At 39.6% G+C, this 24305-nt stretch overlaps 1 protein-coding gene across 1 annotated transcript in view; it reads right to left on the bottom strand.

Annotated features, from left to right (window-relative positions):
- sbf2 (SET binding factor 2) overlaps positions 1–24305 on the bottom strand; it is a 715543-nt gene that overhangs the window by 10582 nt on the left and 680656 nt on the right. Inside the window, exons 35-42 of the mRNA XM_070898748.1 lie at positions 13831–14016; positions 12770–12896; positions 8227–8354; positions 7852–8091; positions 5414–5521; positions 1567–1751; positions 1116–1203; positions 667–798 (exon numbers count right to left, since the gene is read on the bottom strand). Of these exons, the coding sequence (XP_070754849.1) occupies positions 667–798; positions 1116–1203; positions 1567–1751; positions 5414–5521; positions 7852–8091; positions 8227–8354; positions 12770–12896; positions 13831–14016 (1194 nt within the window). The remainder of the gene's footprint in view (positions 1–666; positions 799–1115; positions 1204–1566; positions 1752–5413; positions 5522–7851; positions 8092–8226; positions 8355–12769; positions 12897–13830; positions 14017–24305) is intronic.

Below are 24305 nucleotides of genomic sequence, written 5' to 3' on the forward strand. Positions count from 1 at the left end.
GGCTGGCGCAAGCAGATGTCAACGTCAGCTTCATGGGTCGTGAAGCTGGCCGACATCCGCTCACAGGCAGAAGTTAAAGGAGAGGTTGCCAGTGCCCCACGCTGCCACCTTGCTGTTTATGACGACTCTCGGGTAGGCTCCCCTACTTGCGTTTTTGCGTGGTCCAGGCTGCCATCATGCAGCCTGGCACCACGCTGCCCTGGTGGTGTATTGAAGGCCATCAGCGGCCTTGCAGCGTGCGCAGCGGCCCTCCACTTTAAGTGATGGCATTGAAGCGCGTTAGCGCTATACAGAGCATCCACGTAGCACTGCACTATTCGTCCCAGCATCGCCTCAGGACCCGCCCCTAAAGGAAGTGGAGTGTGCGAGACTGCGCTCCATTTCCTTTGAGGGGTGGTAAGCCCAATTCAGTGTTCGGGCGGACCCGGCGCCAGCAGGTTACTGCCCTCAATTGGGGCGCAGGACAATTCCCCCAAACCCCTGTGTATTAGTATGTAATCACTCCTTTTAAAATATGTTAAAATGGTTAATTATTTTTCCACTGATCATTACATTCCTATTGGATTAAAACAGCAAGAATATTTGACCCAATTGCATGGTCCAGGAAGATGATATGTTGCCTTTATTACTACAACAATCTAAATAAGGGGACAGATAAAAACTTACATCAAAGAATGCTCTGTCATTTGAATGCTTAGGTGCACCTAATGTTGATGATGCTGGAATAACTGACTCAACTTCAGCCAGGTCTATGAAGCCTCTGGGGTTTGTATCTTCGCCAGTGTCATAGTACCGCAGCTAGGAGATAAGATGAATGAATCGGATGGGAAGAACAGTTATATTAAGTTGCTGTTATAATACTCAAGCACACTCCCAATAAAATTGGTGTACAATAAGCTGAAATTGAGTTCAAGAGTCATGATTTCAACAAGACATATAACACATACACAATGGTAGATCTGTAGCTTAAGTAATGTAAATTAAAATCCAGAATCCATCTTTAAATGCATAATTTCCAGTTATAAATAGGAATGGTTAAGATGCTCTAGTATATCAATTTTCCTGAATTGCATTCACATCAAGTGTTAAAGTGCTCAATAGAAATATGACTGTACCTGGTGTTTAGTTATATCGAGAACAAACCATCGAGGTTTCCATCCTTTCAGTAAAGCACCTCTCTTGTAAAGCACACCTTCAAACGATCTACAAAAATGGAAATAAGAATGACTCAAAGATTGCAGAAATTTGGTTGTGCGTTTTCTAAACAAGTAATTTAAAAGGTTGCACTTTAAAAAGCATTTCTGCTTTTCCATAGTAAATAGACATTCTTCAAATCAGCTTCCTTTTGATTGACATTTTATATCATGTATCAGATGTCAGAGTTATCTAAGATTTTTTTTACTTATATACATTAGATTCAGAGATTTTAACATAATAGCTAAATATCCATTATTAAAATGAAAGTCAATCACCTGAAAATAAGTGGGTAGCTCAGAAACAATCTGTTTTGGGGGTGAGGTAAGAATTGAGGGGAGAGAGGGTCTGCAATTTAAAATACAACCACACCTGTTCTCCACATCCTTTGAAGAAAACTGATTATACAGAGTTGCTGCTCTCCTCGTGTTTACTCCGTTTGAAGGTGATGTCGTGGTGCTCCGATCATTCTCACCAATGCCACTGTCTGCCAAATGCAGCATGGACCTTCTCTGAAAGGACTGCACATTAGATGCCATGAGCGATGAGGCAGCTCTCTGGTTAAAACAGGAAGTGAAGATTGAACTTAAAAAGCAAAATCAGCAATGCACTGCTTTCTGTAATACCTTCTGGCCTATTGTCAACTTGTTATCGGATACCATTACATACACATTTGTACAGAAATAAATAAGGATGCACCAATGCCTTTATTTAATCCTCTATTATTTAGATATTTTTCTTCCCTCATTTAATTCTGCCCCTGCTCCACATCTAAGCTGCTTCCTACCAGGCAGGTCACTATCAATAATGTCAGTCATTGTACAAGACGGTCAGAAAAAAACAGATAACTTACTCAGGGAAAAACTACAAAAATAAAAAACTCCATGACAGAAATAAAGTGCTTAACCTCACTACACACATACATGTCAACATAAAAAGATTGGAAAAGCTGACACAGCTCTAAAAAAGCTGATGGGCCAAATCTTAGAGGGACGTGGCATCTCGCAATGTGTGCCGTTGGAAGCTTTCTTGCACCTGCCAGCTCTAATGTAATGTGCACTGTAACTTGTTAGAAGTGTGAATTGATAACGGTAACTGGTAAGGATGCAAGAGTAACGGGGCATCTGGGACCTTAGTAAGCGAAGGGACCAACAGAGTATCTCCTTAACCAATGAGATTTAAGGATTGAGAAAGAAACAGAGAAACGGCCGAGAACAAGGGCAAATTTGATTCAAGTCAGATACAGAATGAGAAATAAAAAAGGGAAAGATTCAATTGAGAGAGACAGAAAAAAACAAAAGAAGCAAGAATTTTTTTTATGTGAAATATTTTAAATCTCTAACGTGAATTTATTACATGTAGAAATTAGACTCTCTGGCCAGAGAGATTGATTAACATTGCATTATCATATCATTAAAAGGGTACTTACACTGTTAATTATGAACCCTAACATTCTGTGGGGAGTTTAATGGGCAATTAATGTGCAAATCCAGCAAATTCTTAAAAATAGCAGGGACACTAAAGGCGAGATGCTGTTTGTGCAAAGTAAACGACAGAGGTATATAAATCGACCAGCAAGTTCTGGACATTTGCAATGGATGGCGTTTCTGTTCTTACCCTGAACTTGCTGGCCGATTTGCGCATTAATAACGGTGTGCGTCGTGAATCCGCTGTCATTTTCCTGGGAAGATTTGGCCAGATAATTCAAAAATAACATAAAACTGAAAAATATCTCAATAACATTGCAATACTTTTTATTACATTTGATTTCAGGTTGGCTTATTAGGGTTTTGTGTTATATCTGCAAGTAAACTCATTTTTCCTGTGAAATCTAAAACCCAATGTCCTCATGGATGACATGTGAATAGATGCAGTGGACATGAACGTGTTATGACTTGAGCTGCAGTTAAAGCAAAAGTTCCATCCGTTCGAATATAGGAGAAAAAAGACCATTTTTGTAGCAGTGGGTTTAGGCATTTTTGAAGGGGGAAAATGAACTTTAATAATGCAAAATCTATTAGAGGATTCTGGCAGCATGCTCCCTGTAGAAAATGTGGATTTTTGATCAATTTTGATGCATTATCCAGACTACTGTGATTCAGCATTTAGCCTGCAATGGTAAAACTATGTTTCCAGTGCCATAAAAATAACCACCACTACCAAGTGGCTGTAGCTGCTTAACCCTCTCCATAAACATTTGATTAACCAGAGATCTTAGCCTACATCTGTATACCATGTAGGTCCTGGCTAGCATTATTATGACTAACTATTAATAGTTGAGAAACAATTTGGTTATCTACAAATTATAATTTCGGCAGCAACTTTTCTAAAATTCCTGATAGCAGGACACACAAAAAGCAACCAAAATATTTTAAGGGAACATCCAATTCAACAAGGCAGACTGTGCTTCCGCAGCGCAGATACTTTGGAAAGTCCTCATCTCTTTTTTTATCATTTATTATGCGTAATTCCTTTTTTAAGCACCATCTATCAGTAGCACATATAGTGTCGAAAGGAAGATAACACATTTGGGTGTTTGGTAATACATAAATAAAAGGTAATTACCTAGAGTGGGGACACTGCTAGATTTTATAAACTAGATATGTCCAGTTGTTTTTTGGGGGAAAAAATGTGGTGCCAATGAAGATGAGCACTCCTACATTACAACAGTGATTTCACTTCAAAGGTACTGCATTTGCTCTAAAGCACTTTGGGATGTTCTGATGTCGTGAAAGGCGCGATACAAATGCAAGTTCTTTCTTTACTTGCACTCCCGAAATTCACTTACTAATCAAAATGTATATGCTAAAATGGTAGACAAATAAATAGAATCCTTTGAACCACAAAGTTACCCTACTGATACTTTTAAATTCCCTCTGTGCCCATTCATTTTGGCTGTCTTTCCAGATCTTTTTTTTTATTTCTCTTTTTTTTTCCTCATGGCCTCGATGAGTTTGTTTCTCTTGTCTTTCCCTCTACCTGTCACCCAGTCATAGCACCTTTCACTTCTCCCCTCTTGGGTACTTTCTCTTCCCCCACCCCACCAATCTCTAGTTTAACCCATTACTATTCCAACCTTCTATTCTCCTGCTGCCATTGCAGGCTAGATTTTCCCCTTGGGTAAGCACACAGCTATTCTCTGTACCTCATGGCATTCTGGCAGGGGGCATGAAGACTCCCGTTGCATGAAGACTCCCGTTGCAATCTAAACTGCTTCATTGTCCTCTCTTCTCATCTTCTAGCCCAGTGGAGGCCAACCTTACTAACAACTTCTCACCCTGTTCCCCCAACCACCATTGCCATCGTGGATTCAGCTAGTAGACCAGCAATCAATGCTCTCTAGCATTTCCGGTCAGAACGTCCAACTTATGAACAAAGGTCTTGCCATCCACTACCTTACTGTGGATGATTGCTCTGACATCCTGACTTTGGCTGAAACTCGCCTCCCCTTTCTCATCTGCCCTTTGACAACATCATCCACAGAAATGGGGCCAGCTTACATATATATGCTAACGACACACTGCTCTACCACTCCAATATTTCTCTAGATCCCACGACAGCCTTTGTGTTGTCAGAATGCTAGTTTGATATCCAGTCTTGGATAAGCCACTATTGCCTTCAGTTAAGCAAGCATTGAGAAGACTGAAGCCATTATCTATGGTTCCTGCCACAAATTTCATACCCTTGCCATCTATTCCATTTCCTTCATGGCCACTATCTCAGACTGAATCAATTTATTTGTACTCTCAGCATCCTATTCGACCCTGAGCTGAGCTTCCAAGTCCATATACTCCCCATCTAGCACTGAAACCCTCACCACCCCCGCCCCCCATGCTTTTGTTACCTCCAGACTTGGCTAGTTCAACTGTATCAAGTCTGGCCTTTCATCCTCCATAAACTTCTGCTCATCTAAAATTCTGCAGCCCGTATCATTTTTTGCACCAGGGCCAGTTATCTATCATTCCTGTCTTTCCTAAACAACATTGCTTCCTGGTTCCTTAATGCCTCCATTAAATTCTCATCCTTGTATTTAAATCCCTACATGGCCGTGCCCTTCCTATCTCTGTATCCTAGTTCAACCCTACAACCTCATCCAAACTCTCTCTTCCTCTGGAGTAAAACTTTGCTACCACAATTATTATTTCTACCGTAAGGTTTTTGTCTTCTGTTAAAGCAGCACATTGGGAGAGCACCACATCCCTAACTGTAATGTACTTACAATTTGCTCTGTTTTTACTTCCTCTTTGAGGTTGACTTTTACTCGATCCCAGATTGGTTTCCACCGTTCAGGACTTTGGCTCAATTCGTTCTCTAGCCTTTCAATCTCCTGTAATTACAATGTTTCAGTGTACAATCAAATTCATGATTACAGAAAGCTTAACATAAGGAAGCAAAGTTGATACCACAGTTGAACCTCCAAGTATGGAAACAAAGCTCATTTGGAGTACTCAAGTGAAAAATGCCATTAAGGAGTTAGATTTTTAGTATCATGCTTGCCTGAAATTGTAATGAAAATTTTAACAATTTGACACATAATATTAATGGAAACACACACATGTACCTTTATACCATTGATACAATATATAGCAAATACATTTTTCCCCAAACACTATTTAACTCTTGCAAATATTAATCTGGCAGATATATATTTGAACATTGGCATAGGAGTAGGCCATTCAGCCTGTCAAGTCTTTTCCATTGATTGATCTCCATTTCAAGGGGTATGGAAAGAAAGCAGGAACGTGGTACTGAAGGAATGATCAGCCATGATCTTATTGAATGGTGGTGCAGGCTCGAAGGGCCGGATGGCCTATTCCTGCACCTATTTTCTATGTTTCTATGTCACTGAAAGTGGGCACGCAGGTACAGCAGGCGGTGAAGGCGGCAAATGGTATGTTGGCCTTCATAGCTAGGGGATTTGAATATAGAAGCAGGGAGGTCTTATTGCAGTTGTACAGGGCCTTAGTGAGGCCTCACCTGGAATATTGTGTTCAGTTTTCGTCTCCTCGTCTGAGGAAGGACGTTCTTGCTATTGAGGGAGTGCAGCGAAGGTTCACCAGACTGATTCCAGGGATGGCTGGGCTGTCATATGAGGAGAGAGTGGATCAACTAGGCATTTATTCACTGGAGTTTAGAAGGATGAGAGGGGATCTCATCGAAGCATATAAGATTCTGACAGGACTGGACAGGTTAGATGCGGGAAGAATGTTCCCGATGTTGGGGAAGTCCAGAACCAGGGGACATAGTCTTAGGATAAGGGGTAGGCCATTTAGGACTGAGATGAGGAGAAACATCTTCACTCAGAGAGTTTTTAACCTGTGGAATTCCCTGCCGCAGAGAGTTGTTGATGCCAGTTCACTGGATATATTCAAAAGGGAGTTAGATATGGCTCTTACAGTTAAGGGGATCAAGGGGTATGGAGAGAAAGCAGGAAAGGGGTACTGAAGGAATGATCAGCCATGATCTTATTGAATGGCGGTGCAGGTTCGAAGGGCCGAATCGCCTACTCCTGCACCTATTTTTCTATGTTTCTATGTTTACCTACCTTTGATCCATATCATTTAATATCCTTACCTAACAAAGATCAATTGATCTCAGCTCTGAAAATTTCAATTGACCCAGTATCTACAGCGTGTTTCAGATTTCCACTACCCTTTGCTTCCTGATTTCACTCCTGGCTTAGCTCTAATTTCACGATTGCGGCCTGTTGTTCTGGATCCCCCCACCAGAGGAAATAGTTTCTCGGTATCAACCCTATCAAATCTTTTTGCCATTTTGAACACCTCAATTAGATCACCTCTCAACCTTCTAACTCAAGGGAATAAAGCCAAGTTTATACAACCTGTCATCATAACTTAACCCTTTAAGCCCTAGATCATTCTGGTGAATCTGCGCTGCACATCCACCTAGGCTAATACATCTTTTCTGAGGTACCCAGAACTGAATGCAGTACTCAGATGAGGTCTGGCCAAGGCTCTGTACAAGTGAAGCATCACTTTCTCTCCTTTTTATTGTAGTCCTTTTGAGATAAAGGCCAACATTCCATTAGCCTTTTTGATTAGTTTTTGTACCTGCCCACTAGCTTTTAGCGATTTGTGTATAAGGAAAACCAAAACACTTTGCTCCTTCACAGTTCTTAGTTTCTCATCATTAAAACAATATTCCGATTTGGCTTTCTTGGATCCAAAGTGGATGACCTCATACTTCCCCACATTGTACTTCATTTACCAGGTTTTTCCACTCACTTAATTAATCTCTTTGCAACTTTCTGTGCCTGCTAACTTATATACATGTAATAAACTACTGAGAAACAGGAGTTTCTTTAGACTGCATCCCTGTTACAGCCGTAGCCACTAAAAATGATCCCTCATCAGTGATACATTACATTTTGTGCACTCAGCTGTTGATCCACACAGAGTGATAGAGCCGTTAAAACTTATTTGAAAAAGGAATTTCCTAGTCACGAGTGTTAGCTTAATCAGTTTTCCATGCTGATGGTAATATCGCCATATATTGGCGAGTCAAACATGACAGGCTATCACAGCAATTGCATTTATCAAATACATTTCTGCTCCCCTTACCCCCATTAATGTCGGCGTTATTCTTATTTAGTATCACAAGGAAAAAAATTAGCATTTAGGTTTATTTTGTTTCTACCTCGAGGAGTTTGGTAATGGCATCCGGCTGCAATTTGCTGACATTGTCGTAACATGGCCACACCACTTTTCTGTGGGATTGAGGGACGGAACCATCAGTGTGCTCTGGTTCCTCAGTAGCACCTGCTTTTACAGTGACCATGTCCCACTCATAGGAAGGACCACTGGAAAGCGTCTCTCCAGTGTAGTAATCCCACTTCTTCAGAGCAGAGATGTTTATGCAGGGCCTTAGTACATGTTTCTACAAAGAAGAATTTACTGTATTATTTAAAAGGAAATAAAAAGGAAAACACATAAAATGTATGCACTCAGATTTATTCTAATGAAAATAATAAAAAAATAATTGATCATATGTACAATTATCTAAATATCATACCTCCCCTTCTTCAGGACTGTACAAATAGCTGAAGAAAACTGGTCCTTTCTTGTGAATCCTGTCAATGCATTCCCAAATACAGATTCCCTTTTTTGCCTGTTTGTCCACTTTGTCCTCAAATAAAATTCCTAGTAAAAAGGATCATTGTCCATGTTATTTTTAAACTCAAATATCAATTCTGAAGCTACTTTCTTTATACAAATCTTCAACAATAAAGCTCAAAATATTATTCACTGCTTAAATTCATAGCAACGCACAACAGGAGTCTAATTTCTCACATCCTTCCTTGGGATCAGTTTCATTCATATAGGGGCCCAGAGGGATTTTAATTCAGGTTACACTAAATCAATAACCAGATGGGTGAGATACAAATTCTGTGAATTAGTGATCAGCAAGTGTAAGAATTCTGCATTGCCAAAAGGTCATGCTTAATCAAAATGCAGCATCAGAGGAAACCACTATGGGGTATTTCTACCAATGGAACATGAGAGGGTCCCACTGAGCTGTTTCTATCTATGGAGATACAAGGATTGTGGAGAGAAACACCTGTATAAGTAAAAAATACTTTTTCATTATTGTCATCACATTAAAAAGACATAAAAATGTTGCTTCAACTGATTTTGTTATTCTTAGTTAGGAAAGTAACAGAGGAAAATGTTCATCATATTTCCACTTCTCTGATATCATAGCGCAGCTTCAGCTGATTTTCGTGGCTGTAAACACATTCATTTAAATTTAGAATCATAGAAGTTTATAGCACGGAAGGAGGCCATTTTGGCCCATCGTGTTCATGCCAGCCAACAAGAGCCATCTAGCCTAATCCCACTTTCCAGCTCTAGGTCCATAACCCTGCAGGTCACGGAACTTCAAGTGCACATCCAAGTACTTTTTAAATGTGGTGAGGGTTTCTGCCTCTACCACCCGTTCCGGCAGTGAGTTCCAGACTCCCACAACCCTATGCGTGAAGAAATCTCCCCACAAATCTTCTCTCAACCTTCTACCAATTACTTTAAACTTATGCCCCCTGGTTGTTGACCCCTCTGCTAAGGGAAATCAGCCCTTTCTATCCACTATATCTAGGCCCTTCATAATTTTATACACCTCAATGAGGTCTCCCCTCAGCCTCCTCTGTTCCAGCCTATCCAGTCTGTCCTCATAGCTAAGATTCTCCACTCCCGGCAACATCCTCGTAAATCTCCTCTGTACCCTCTCCAGTGCAATCACGTTCTTCCTGTAATGCGGTGGCCAGACCTTCCTGTGACCAGAACTACACGCAGTACTCCAGCTCTGGCCTAACCAGTGTTTTATACAGTTCAAGCATAACCCCCCCTGCTCTTATATTCTATGCCTTGGCTAATAAAGGCAAGCATTCCATATGCCTTCTTAACCACCTTATCTACCTGGCCTGCTACCTTCAGGGATCCGTGGACATGCACTCCAAGGTCCCTTTGTTCCTCTACACTTCTCAGTGTCCTACCATTTAACGTGTATTCCCTTTTCTTGTTAGCCCTCCCCAAATGCATTACCTCACCCTTCTCCGGGTTAAATTCCATTTGCCATTGTTCCGCCCACCTAACCAGTTGATTGATAGCTTCCTGCAGTCCGCAGCTTCCTTCTTCATTATCAACCACACAACCTATTTTTGTATCACCTGCAAACTTCTTAATCTTACCCCCTATATTCAAGTCTAGATTATTGATGTATACCACAAAAAGCATGGGACCTAGTACTGAGCTCTACGGAACCCTACTGGAAACATCCTTCCAGTCACAAAAACACCCTTTGCTTCCTGCCTCTGAAACAATTTTGGATCCAACTTGCCACTTTGCCCTGGATCCCATGGGCTTTTACTTTCGTGACAGTCTGCCATGTGGGACCTTATCAAAAGCTTTGCTACTGCCCTCATCGACCCTCCTGGTTACCTCCTCGAAAAATTCAATCAAGTTAGTCAGACACGACCTTCCCTTAACAAATCCATGCTGACTGTCCCTGATTAATCCATGTCTTTCGAAATGTAGATTTATCCTATCCTTCAGGACTTTTCCCAATAATTTTCCCACCACTGAGGTTAGGCAGACTGGCCTGTAATTACTCGGTCTATCCTTTTCTCCCTTCTTAAACAAAGGTACCACATTAGCAGTCCTCCAGTCCTGAAGTCAGAGAGGATTGGAAAATGATGGTCAAAGCCTCTGCTCTTTGCTCTTTTGCTTCACTTAATAGCCTGGGATACATTTCATCCAGGCCTGGGGACTTATCTACTTTCAAAGCTGCTAAACCCCTTAATAACTCCTCTCTTACTATGTTTATTTCATCTAATATTTACTTCCAGTATAAAATGTATTGCAAATGTTAGCAATATAATGTCCTGACTAGCCAAGCAATATTGTAAATATTACCTATAAGGCTACTCAGTAGTTTATTACATGTGTATATAAGTTAGCAGGCATTGTAAATTATGCAGATAGAAGCAAAAAGTTGCAAAGAGACATCTTAAATATAGCAGGACAGGTCGATAAGGTAGTTATAAAGGCATACGGAATGCTTTCCTTTATTAGCCGAGGCATAGAATACAAGAGTAGGAAAGTTATGCTAGAACTGTATATAACACTGGTTAGGCCATAGCTTGAGTACTGCATGCAGTTCTGGTCACTACATTACAGGAAGGATGTGATTGCACTAGGAAGGGTGCAGAGGAGATTTACGAGGATGTTGCCAGGAGTGGAAAACTTTAGCTATGAGGAAAGATTGGATAGGCTGGGGTTGTTTTCCTTGGAACAGAGGAGGCTGAGGGAGTATTTAATTGCAGTGTATAAAATTATGAGGAGCCTAGATAGAGTGGAAAGGAAGGACCTATTTCCCTTAGCAGAGGGGTCAATAACCAGGGGGCATAGAATTAAAGTAGTCGGTAGAAGAATTAGAGGAGAGATGAGGAAAAGTTTCTTTACCCAGAGGGTGGTGGGGGTCTGGAACACACTGCCTGAAAGGGTGGCAGAGGCAGAAACCCTCATTATATTTAAAAAGTACTTGGATGTGCACTTAAAGAGCCGTAATCTACAGGTCTACGGACCTAGCGCTGGAAGATGGGATTAGGCTGGGTAGCTCATTTATGACCGGCATGGACACGATGGGCCGAATGGCCTCCTTCTGTGTTGTAATTTTTCTATGATTCTATGATTAAGCTATCCAGCCTCACATGTTGAAAACATTTATTTTATGTTATGGCTGACTCTGATTTCTGTGCCATTTCTTGGACAGCAAATCTACAAGAATATTAATCAAAATCAATCTTCCAGTTGAAATGTATTGCATGTGTATTTTTTAAGAAATTGGTCATGGTCCGCAGTGTAATATGATAATCACAGTACATACCAGAACTCTCTGGTTACACAACATTAATTTTGATACAAACTCATGTTCTCCTAGGCAACTGCAATGTGAAAAAGTATCACATGTGTGCAGTCTACTCGCACTTTGCTGCGATTTGGAATCAAGACCATGACTACCTCAGTTTGTAACATTTGCAAGCTGTCAGAGAGAGGGCAAGTATTTACCCACTTTGATGCAGGAAAGAAAAAAAAAGTGGTCAAGTAATCTTATGCCACCTTTGTATACCTCTTAGCGCCTGAATCAAGAGCAGATCACTGGCCTGCACTTTCGGAAAGAGAAAAGTGCATTGTGCTGGATATTTAAAAGACGGGAGAAAATAAACACAAAAGTGGGGCAGAATGAAACAAAGTCATAATCTCCATTTAAAGTCAACCTTGAATTCAATTTAAAAATACATACTCCTGTTGTGTGGACTGAATAAAATGTGGAATATTGTTACAACTGGCGACTTGATCACGAATTTGTTATTAGCGTTTTTCTTATTTGCAGAAAAGCGCACTACTCCAGACTACATAATACTAATGAAAAGATGAAATATATTAGTATGAATATCATCGTTAGGTTGGCTCAGGTGGCAGTACTTTTGTCCCTGACTCAGATGGTTGTGGGTTCAAGCCCCACTGCAAACTTGAGCACACAATCTAGCATTAAACGTGCAGTATTGAGGGAATGGTGTATTTTTGGAAAATCTGTCTTTTGGATGAGATGTTAAACCATCTGTCTCTGCTCATGGTATTATTGAAGAAATGCAGCAGGTTCTTCTGGTGTCCTGGCCAACATTCCTCCAAAAGCCCAAACCACTAAAATCAGATTATTTGGTCATATATTCATTTGCTATTTGTAGAATCTTGTTCTGTGTAAATTGGCTATTGTGTTTTCTTATGTAACAACAGTGCCTGTGCTTCAACAGTAATTCATTGATACATGATATGATTGGTTGTAAATCACTTTGGGATGTCTTGATGATGTGGTGAAATTCTATATAAATGTAAGTTCTTTCTTTCTCATTAACTTCTGAATGATGTATTACTGAACTTATTTATGTAAAAAGTCAAAGTTACAAATTAAGAGAACAAGACTGTCTGTTTCATACACTTAATTAATTAAATTCAGAACTCCTTGAAAGTTAACAGACAAATGTTTGTGTAAGGCATACCATGTTCTATTCTTTCATAATCAGAGTCGAGCAGGAAGGTTTTGTAGCGATTGGACACATAATGGTAGGCCAGGAACTTCAAATAATACTGGTTGAACTCAAACTCCATTGGATACTGGTGGTGGATCTACAGGAAAAATACAGTAACAGAAGCATAAGCAATATGAATAAAAAGAAAAAAAATGCAAAAAATGTTTTTGCATTTGAACTATTAATAATAATCTGAACTATTAATAGTAAGTGATGGAAGTACACAACGGGCGTATTAGCATCTGAAAAAAAACCAAAGCTGGCTAACATTTCAGGTAGTTATTTTTTTCCAGAATTGACAAGATTCTCTCCTTGAGATGTTAACCTGTGTTAACATACAATATGGCCATGATTAAGTCAGGATATTCCTTCACAACAATCAATAAATCCCAGTTATTTTATGTACTGTTATCAATTGTGTGTCACTTCATCAGTATGAGTCATTTTATTTGCTTATTGGGGAAAGAAGGAAATCACATACAGAGTAAATAACTATTTTTACATACAATCTTACCTGAAGTTATTTGAACATACAGGCTGTTCTATATTCCCTGCAACATGCAACAAAACAAAGCCCAATACTGATTCAGCTCAGTGGTGTTCAATTTGTGGGGCAGAACAACATTTCAGTTCAAATCACCATTCGATCAGGGAAGCCCGGTTATCTCTGTCTGCGACAATGCCCACTAGGAACAATGTCATCCACCTCCCCACCCGCTAAGATGGCATAAAAACACCCCAATGAACTTTACCTGAGCATAATTACAGAAAAGAAACCGAAGCACTATTTCAGGACATAAATGTGATAAACCAGCTTGGCAATGTCATTTGAACCTCTTGCTGTGTTAGCACACTATAACCGTAACGTGGCTTTAATTCTAATTCTTTCAAATGCAACCTTCCACACGCTGCTAAGTTTAGTTTTGATCTAGATTTAATGTGTATACATACAGGAATGAACTTTAATGTGTTGAATGCTTTCCTTGTGTGAAACTAATTGTAAAATTTATGGAAAATCATGTTTTCTTTACCTGGTGCACACAGTCCAGAAACTGTAAGAAAACTGGAACAAAGCCACTGCCCTGGCTGTTAGGAGTTAGATTACTACGTTGGCTGAACTTGTGGCCAAAGGACAACCATTCCTTTTCGATCAGTATTTTAAAACCTTCGAGTGTTCTGTAGAATGGATCACACAGCAACTGTACCAGGGAAACCACCTTGAAAAATAGAAAAAAAAATACCTGAAGGGACAGGTCAAAGTATCCATAGAGCTTTTTACACTCATCGCTAGCTTTTGATAAGATGGTAAATTATAAGACCACCATTTGGACATTATGGTATTTGAAAACAAAGGAAAAAAGTTTCCACCTGTTGAATCACCGAGTGTTGTGTTATCCAGTTACAAAGCATTAGAATCATAGAATGGTTACAGCACAGGGGGCCATTCGGCCTGTCATGACTCTCTGCAAGCGCACTACAGCTAGTCCCACTCCCCGCCCTTTCGCCCAGCAACTTTTTTTCCTTTAAGAATTTATCCAATTCTCCTTTGAAAGCCACGATTGAATCTTCCTCCACCACCCTCTCAGGCAGTGTATTCCAGATCCTAACCACTTGCTAACTAAAAAAGGTTTTTCCTCATGTCGCCTTTGATTCTCAACCCTTTCGCCAATGGGAACTGTCAAGAACCAGAGGACACAGATTTAAGGTGATTGGCAGAAGAACCAAAGGCAACACGAGGAGAATTTTTTTTTACGCAGCAAGTAAAATTTATCTTGAATCATCAGTGTTAAAAAAAGATTATAGTTAGTACAGGTTCCTGAGCTGCCATTATAAATTCAAATGGCCCCACTTTCAAACCATATTTGCTGACAAAGTCTGTTTCAGGTTTTGCTAAAACCCAAATTATATGATCTACTTTAGTGCTTTCACATTACTTTTAGTGGCAAGTATCTGCATTCGTGGCATGCTGTAAATTGTGCATATTACTTAACAAGTACTTTATCATGCAAAAATAAAAAGTTCCCGCCATTTTTGCTCTTACTCCTTTTACCAATTTTCTTCCCACCCCACCACTCTTGAAGGGATCTTGCCAAGTTGCCATTATTCATACATGAATATTGATGCTGAGTGCTGGAAATCTATTTGACTACAAGACTCTGATCAAGAGCAGGGACCATGGCCCATTCTTCTCTCCCTAATCCAGAGGCACTAAAATCAACTTGCATTTAATGTAGTGAAATGACCCAAGGTGTTACACAGGGGTTTTACCAAACAAATTTGACACCGAGTCACTTGAGATATTAGGACAGACTTGAGGCAGAGAAGGGTAGAGAGGGAATTCCAGAGCTTAAGGCCAAGGTAAATGCAGGCACGGCTGCCAATGGTTGAGCGATTAAAATCGGGGATGCACAAGAGGCCAGAATTGGAGGAGCGCCGAGATCTCAGAGGGTTGTAAAGCTGGAGGAGGTTAAAGATTTCAAAATTGAGGCGCTGCGGGAGCCAATGTAGGTCAGTGAGCACAGTGGTGATGGATGAATAGGACTTGGTGCAAGTTAGAATATGGGCAGCAGAGTTTTGGATGAGCGCAAGTTTATGTAGAGTGGAAGATGGGAGGCTGGCCAGGAGAGCAATGGAATAGTCTATAGAAAACTTTTGGATTCCCTTTTATGTTAGCTGCTAATCTATTCTATTATTCTATTTTGCCACTCATTTCCTTTTCACTTCCCCCCTGAACTTTCTATATTCAGCCTGGTTCTCACTTATATTCTCAACCCGATATCTGTCATAAGTCCCCTTTTTCTGTTTTAACTCTATCTCTTTCGTCGTCCAGGGAGTTCTGGCTTTGGTTGCCCTACCTTTGGTTGCCCTACCTTGCCCCCTCATGGGAATGTACCATCTCCTCTTTAAAGGCAACCCATTGTTCGATTACAGTTTTGCCTGTCAATCTTTGATGCCAATTTACCTGGGCCAGATCCATTCTCTACCCACTGAAATTGGCCTTCCCCCAATTAGGTACATTTACTCTATGGAAAAGAACAAGGAGCAATCTAATCTACACCTTATGATACTGTGATCACTGTTACCTAAATGTGCCCCTTCTAACACTTGCTCCACTTGACCTACCTCATTCCCCAGAACCAGATCCAGCAATGTCTCCTTCCTCGTTGGGCTGGAAGCGTACTGATCAAGAAAGTTCTCCTGAACACACTTCAGAAATTCTTCCCACTCTCCACGCCTTTACACTATTACTATCCCAGTCTATATTAGCATAGTTCAAGTCCCCCATTATCACTACTCTATTGTTCTTGCACATCTCTGTAATTTCCCTGCAAATTTGCTTCTCTATATCCTTCCCACTAGTTGGCAGCCGATAGAATACACCTAGTAGTGCAATGGCACCTCTAATGTTTCTCAACTCTAACCAAAATGGATTCTGTCCTTGACCCCTCCAGCTTTGTAATATTTTCCTTAATCAATACTGCCACCCCACCTCATTTCTTTCCTTCCCACCTTTCCTTCCCACCTTATATCGAGGAACATATAGTACCCAATCCTGCCCTTTTTTGAGCCAGATCTCAATTATCGCCATATTATCATATTCCCATGTGTCTATTTGCACCTGCAGCTCACCAACCTTATTCACCACACTTTGTGCATTCACATACATGCACTGTAAACCTATCTTAGACCATCTTGTATTCTCTCTTAATCTGACTTCACCCAATACCGTACTATTTCTTACTCGAGTGCTATCTGTCTCTCCCAATCCTTTTTTCTTTCTTTTTCCCAATCCTTTGTGCACCTTGTTTCTCCTTTCTAATGCTATATCCTGGTGCCCATCCCCTTGTCAAATTAGTTTAAACCCTCCCCAACAGTATCGGCAACCCCCACCCCGACGAGGACATTGGTCCCGGCTTTGTCGAGGTGCAACCCGTCCGGCCTGTACAGGTCCCACCTCACCCAGAACCGGTCCCAAAGTCCCAATAATTTAAAGCCCTTCCTCTTGCACCATCTCATCAGGCACACATTCATCTGTTCTATCCTCCTATTTCTATACTCACTAGCTCGTGGCACGGGAAGTAATCCAGAGATTACTACTTTTGAGGTCCTGCTTTTTAATCTCTTTCCTAGCTCCCTAGTGAACCTTCTCTGAACAGCCTCCAATGCAAGTATATCCTTCCTTAAATATGGAGACCAAAACTGCATGCAGTACTCTAGGTGTGGCCTCACCAATACCCTGTACAGTTGTAACAGGACTTCTCTATCTCTATCCACCTTACAATAAAGGCCAACATTTCATTTGCTTTCCTGATTACTTGCTGTACCTGCATACTAACTTTGTGTGTTTCATGCACAGGACCTCCAGGTCCCTCTGTACTGCAGCACTTTGCAATTTTTCTCCGTTTAAATTATAATTTAGTTTTTCTATTATATCTGCCAAAGTGGATAACATCACATTTTTACACATTATACTCCATCTGCCAAATTTTTGCCCACTCACTTAGCCTGTCTATATTCCTTTGCAGATTTTTGTGTGACCTCACAATTTGCTTTCCCAGCCATCTTTGTATCATTAGCAAACTTGGCTACATTACACTTGGTCCCTTCATCCAAGTCATTAATATAGATTGTAAATAGTTGAGACCCCAGCACCGATCCCTGTGGCACCCCACTAGTTACTGTTTGCCAACCGGATGGCAAAACTCTGTTTTCTGTTAGTTAGCCAAGCCTCTATCCATGCTAATATATTACCCCCAACCCTGTGAACTTTTATCTTGTGCAGTAACCTTTTATGTGGCACCTTATCAAATGCCTTCTGGAAATCCAAATACACTATATATCCACCTTGCTCGTTACATCCTCAAAGAACTCCAGCAAATTTGTCAAAACATGATTTCCCTTTCATAAAACCATGCTGACTCTGCTTGATTGAATTATACTTTTCCAAATGTCCCGCAACTGCTTCCTTAATAGTGGACTCCAGCATTTTCCCAACAACAGATGTTAGGCTAACTGGTTTATAGTTTCCTGCTTTTTGTCTGCCTCCTTTTTTAAATAGGTGTGTTACATTTGCGGTTTTCCAATCCGCTGGGACCGCCCCAGAATCCAGGGAATTTTGGTAGATTACAACCAATGCATCCACTATCTCTACAGCCACTTCTTTTAACACCCTAGGATATAAGCCATCAGGTCTCAGGGACTTGTCTGTCTTTAGTCCCATTATTTTACCGAGTACTACTTCATTAGTGATAATGATTGTTCCTCCCTCCCTATAGCCCCTTGATTATCCACTATTGGGATGTTTTTAGTGTCTTCTACTGTGGAATACAAAATATTTGTTCAATGTCTCTGCCACTTCCCTGTTCTCTAGTATTAATTCCCCAGTCTCATCCTCGAGGGGACCAACATTTACTTTAGCCACTCTTTTCCTTTTTATGTATCTGTAGAAACTCTTACTATCTGTTTTTATATTTTGTACTAGTTTACTTTCATAATCTATCTTCCCTCTCTATTATTTTTTTAGTCGTTCTTTGCTGGCTTTTAAAAGTTTCCCAATCCTCTGTCCTTCCACTTGTCTTGGCCACATTGTATGCTCTTGTTTTCAATTTGATATCATATCTTATTTCCTTAGTTAGCCACAGATGATTATCCCTATCTTATTTCTTTTCATTGGGATATATTTTTGTTGCGAATTATAAAATATCTCCTTAAATGTCTGCCACTGCTCATCAACCGTCCCATACTTTAATCTATTTTCCCAGACACTTTAACCAACTCTGCCCTCATCCCGCTGAAAAGCGAACCACTGGCATGCAACATCAAAAAAAATGCGACTGCTTAAAATTGGCCTTTCGGTGCACCCGTAGTTAGGAAGAAAAAAAAAACGCCCAAGAAAAGCCTGCGCTGCAGCCTCAGAAACAGCAGTAAGTATGAAGACGTGCAAAAAAAATTAAAAGTTTTTATTTTTAATTCTTTTTCAGCGATTCGCTAGATAAGTGTCATGAATTTTTTGTGATTTTTAACTTTTTTGCCATTTTTTGGTTAGCGGTAATCGGCCTCGGGCTAAAGTTGGCGAAGATCGTGGTTTCCACCACGAATCCTCGTGCAACACCGATTTTTACCATCGGGTGCATTTTGTTGCCAATTTTACCCCTTTTTTAAAATAAAGCAATATTTTTAATGGTATTTTTGGTGAAAAATGCCAGAAAAAAAATAGCATCACTAAAAGACCAATTTCTAGCCCTGTGTGTTTACAGATGGTACATAAGCACCAAGGATTGTAGATGTGCCTGTTTAAATCAAGGGATAATGACATTATGTCAATTTGGGTGAAAGTATCTTAAATTAATTTTAGTTCTGAGATTATTTCTTTGGTGTGTGAATGAAACACAAGGACTGTGCTGAATCTGCTCATGTCAAAGGAATCAAGTATCTGAGGAAAAATAAAAGCTTAGAAAGTTTATTTTCTTGTACACGTATACACATGCCGAGAATATCTCCTCCAGTAAGTGATGTGAAATTGTTGAAAATTAGTTATAAACTTAAAAAAAGAGTTTTACTTGTGAAGATTTTATGCAGTTTCAAGTGAGAGAAATAATCTTCAAATAACACAACAACACATGCACCATTTGAAGTAACTGCCAAGTAAACTGTTAACAGAAGGGATATCAAAAGCACCCTCTCCCCCTCATAATAGTGACTTTAAATGAAGAATTTGGGGGATGCTTATCAGGGAACTGTAAAAAAATTCTTAGGAGCAGGAGTTGATCAATGCGCAGAATGTATATACCATATTCGCTGGCATGGGTCTATTTGCAGGCACAAGTTGTACTATATACTGAGTATAGAAAATTTGAGTTGATAATCTTCGGTAAGGTTATTTTGGTTACTGTTGCAATACAAATAAATTCCTCACATCACTTTTGTCAGCAATGCATTCCAGCCTATAAGTACTGTAGAACAGACAAAACAGCAGAATTACAGAGAATAATCAAGATATAAAATTAAAGGATTTAAAATTAAAATATTTCCATGAAATGTAGGGTGACTTCTGGGATATATGAAGTGAAAGTGCCTTAATAACTTCTAATGCCAGTACTCAAGACATCAATTATCTAATAGAAAGCAGAATTTTTGCCTAAAAAACTTCAGGGAGAATTTAAGTACAGGGTATATTGAACAGCTGTGTACACTTATAACTCTAGTTAACAGAAGCAGGATTTATAAGTGCTGACTGAAATTTTGTTCAAGACAAGAATATTGATGTAAGAAGAACTCACACAACAAGCTGATTTAAAGGGACGTTTTACATTTGTATTGATACTGTATACTATAAAACGGTATAAAAGGTAGTCGTCCTAAAATGCAAGAACCCTCTTCATTTTAGCTTAGGTTCAGTGATATTCTTAAATCCACAAGAAACAAACACAAGAAACTAAAACAAATACAATCTAATAATTGGTAAAACCAAGCGGATTTTACATTTTTCCAGCTCCAATATAAAGTACTGTAAATGTTCATTAAAAAAAAACTATTTGAATGGTGTTGGTAGCATTATAATGAAATAATAGATTTCAGAAAACACCATTACACAAGTAATTAATGCCCTGTTATATTTCAGTTACTTCTATTTTCACAAATGTAAATATTTGCAGTATCAGGTCTCAAAGCTCCGAAATTGTTTTAAACTGAAGCAAAACTAAGCAATACTACTTTAAAAGAAGTTAAAATGAAGTAATGTTCAATCAATAGTGGCATCAGAAAACTACTACTATTGACATCTACGAGTTACATGGTGGCTCCTGCTGAGACTGATGTGGTCCAACAGACCCACCTCATGCTTCGGCTTGGGAAAAGAGAGTTTGTGAGTGGCTCACACGAATTCTGGAGGCGGCCTCACGCCTGCTTCTAAACTGTATTCAAAGATTTCACACCTCTCCGCTACACTGGCTGTGCTGACATTAAACTGAACTGTTTCACACTGACCCAAATGTGCACTTTCACTGGCCTGCACAGAAACTAGTATTAGTTACCAGCTGTCAGTGGGACCAGACAACTTTAGTACAAATTCCATCAAAATATCACTTCCATACAGTGGCCAACTGTGAAACAATATTGTACATTTCCAGTTCAATGAGTGGATTTACTATTAAAGACCAATTGAACAACCAAATCAACTGGTCAGTGCAACTTGTGACAAACTGAATTCAAACTTGGTGCAGCAAAAAAAGTGGCATTGGAGTCTGTGAACAGAAATAAATGCTTCCGATGCAAGAGCAAAAATAAAAGGTAAAGAACGTAATGAAAGAGAATCTGCCAGAAGATAAAGAACTGAATGCAAAATTGGTTGGACACAGACAAAGCAAGGTTGAACAATTAAAGCAAGGTTGAACACTTAAAGCAAGCTCATCTTAAAGGAGAAAGAACCTCAACAGCTTGGTGATTTTAATACCCTTGCAGTCACCAAAAACAGTAACAGTAAAAAACGGTCAGCTATCAGTCTGGAGGCAAATCACATATACTGATTTCAATGTTGGGTGGTAGACACTCGCCACTTAAAATCCCACATGTTGCATCAGTGAAGCACATTTCTCTCAACTTATTCCTGCAGGAAATTAGTGCTTACTGGGCTTTGCAGCCAAACTCTTCAAAAATTATTTTCCAGAAATAGAAAATGAGCACACCAAATACATCTTGGGACAAGTACTATATTCAAAGTACTTGCAAGGAGAATTCTCTTTTAAAAGTGCTAAATGGAATCAATGATCTTACTTGGCAATGTTTTACTACAGTTCATGCTAAATGTATATTCGGTTATAGTGCCCATGGGGAAAGTAAAGGTAAAAGTTTGCTCCAGAATGCAGGAAGATTTACTGCCAGTAAAAAACAAATTGTAAAGCATGTAATGTGATTTCAAAGCAGTATGTATTTAGTCTGCTGCAGTTGATTTCAACAGTTCAAAATTGGAAAAAGAGCATACAATATCCTTTGAAGAATCATCATCCACTGTTGTTTTAAATACTGATAATATTGGATGATTCTATGAGGTAATTCCAGAAAAAACACTGGCAGCAAACAGGGAGACATGTAACAATGGGGAACTTGGTCAAAAACAATCAGCATTCTGATGTGCTGAAGATTATGGGGTAAGGAAACAATTAGTTGTTATTCACAAATATTACAAGCCATAATGTTACTGCTTCATTGTTAACTGCTGTGGTACCAATGGATACTGGGGACAGTTGTTTGGAAAGCTGTTGAATAAATTCCATAGCTAAACATAGCTTGAAAATTCACATTTTGTTGTTTGTTGAAAAACTAATTGAATGTAAAAACTATTAAATGTTAGAAGCTGAACTTTTTCTACAGCAGGGATTGGGTCTTTCAAATTGTAAACTACAGACAAGGACTATTTGACTTTCTGTATGTGCACTGAGATTTGGAGCAGTGTTCCTGCAGTGGCTGCAGAGACTGCAGAATGAAGTTCCTGAGATTAATCAGTCCTGGGAAGATGCACAAGTGAACATAATTAGCATATACTTTGTCATGAGAAAGAACTTGCATTTATATAGTGCCTTTAACCACCTCAGGACATCTAAAAGCATTGTGCAGCCAATTAAGTGCTTTTGAAGTATAGTCACATGCTGCAAATTTGCACAAAGCAAGGTTCCACAAACAGTAATTAGATAATGACCAAATAATCTGTATTACTAATGTTTGTTGTGAGATAAACATTGTCCAAAACACCTGGACAAACTTCCCAGCTCTTCTTGGAACAGTGCCATGGATCTTTTAACATCCACTGGAGAGAACAGAAGGCACCTCGTCTTAATGTCTCATTCGAAAGCCGGCACCAGTGCTCCCCCAGTACTGCACTGAAGTGACAACTTCTGGAGTGGGATTAAACCCCCAATCTTTTGTCTCAAAGGCAAGAGTGCTACCATAAGAAAACAGGCTTGACAGACACAAAGTAGTAAATATTCTGAAGGACTACTGCCTTCAAGTATTCACAAGGGAAGGCATGAGCAACATGCCCTCTCCAAACAAAGATATCAGAAGTATAAATGAGATAGAAATTCTAGACAGATTAATTGGGTTCAAAACAAATGAATCCCCAGGAATAGATGCTAGTTATCCCAGAGTTCTGAAAGACAAGAAGATAATTGTCAAGCACTTACAATCATTATGAGTGAGTCACTGGACAATGGGGAGGTATCAAATGGCTGGAAACAGACTCTTGTGGTGCCCATAGTGAAAAAGGGCTGTGAAACAGATACAGGCAACTATAGACGTTAGTCTTGCTTCTATTTTCAGCAAAATAGAATCAATCAGAGGTAAACTTAGGGATCATAGCAACCTATTTGACTCCATTGAGAAAGTGACTGTACCCCTATGACATGGTGTACCTTGGCTTCCAAAAGGCCTCTGACAGAATTCCACATGAAAGGCTTTTAACTAAACTCAAAAGCAGTAGAGATTCAGGGCAAACCTTAGAAATGGGTAAGAAACTAGTTGAAGGTTAAGAAACAAGTGCTTGTTAAAGGAATTAAATCAGTGTGGGGGCTATGAAATGAGTGGAGTGCAATCGGGGCTCATGATAGGACCACTCCTGCTTGTACTTTACCTGGATTCAGAAAATTCTATGAGCAATTATTAAAATTTGGAGATGATATTAAATTAGGAGAGGCAGTAGAATCAGAGGAGGCAACTCATAAACTATAAAATAGGTTGGATAAGACATGTAAGTGGTCAGAACAATAGCAGATTAAATTTAATGTAAGCAAATACAAATTGCTACATAAAGGAAGGGAAAAAAGACAACAGGGTACTCCATAAATGCTGCTGAAATAGCGAAGGATAAAGCTGAAAGAGACCCAAGAGTCTTAGTAAATTCAATGCTAAACATATTTAATCATTCAACAAAGCCGATAGAATATTGAACTACATAGCCGAAACAGTAGTACGCAAGTCAGGGGAGTAATGTTCAATCTTTATAGTCTCTGGACTGACAGCACCAGAAATACTGTATACAGTTCTGGTCGTCAAGACAGACATTCAAGTGCTGGAGGAAGTGCAGAGAAGACCCACAGACTGATTCCCAGTGTCAGGGGTCTGAGTTAAGAAGTAACTCGTAGTCTTTTCAGCCTGGAAAGGAGGTGGCTGAGAGATGAACTTATTGAGATAAACAAGATTGTTAAGCGTATAGAAAATAGAAAAATTGAACCCAGAATAATCAGCATGGACACGATGGGCCGAATGGCCTCTTTCTGTGTCGTAATTTTTCGATGAGTCTATGATTCTAATACTACTTTAAATTAAACTGTAGGAGCAGAATTAGGGGACACTGGTTCAAACTTTCAGAACTGATATCAGGAAAGTTTTCTTCACAGAGTGATCAATCAACATGTGGAATAAACTTCCAGAGAGAGTAGTGGATGCAAAAACCCTGGAATTATTTAAGGAACAATTGGGAGTATAGAAACAATGGGCCCAAGTTTTCCCCCAC

This window comes from Pristiophorus japonicus, chromosome 14 (assembly GCF_044704955.1).
Source record: "Pristiophorus japonicus isolate sPriJap1 chromosome 14, sPriJap1.hap1, whole genome shotgun sequence".
Lineage (NCBI taxonomy): Eukaryota > Metazoa > Chordata > Chondrichthyes > Pristiophoridae > Pristiophorus > Pristiophorus japonicus.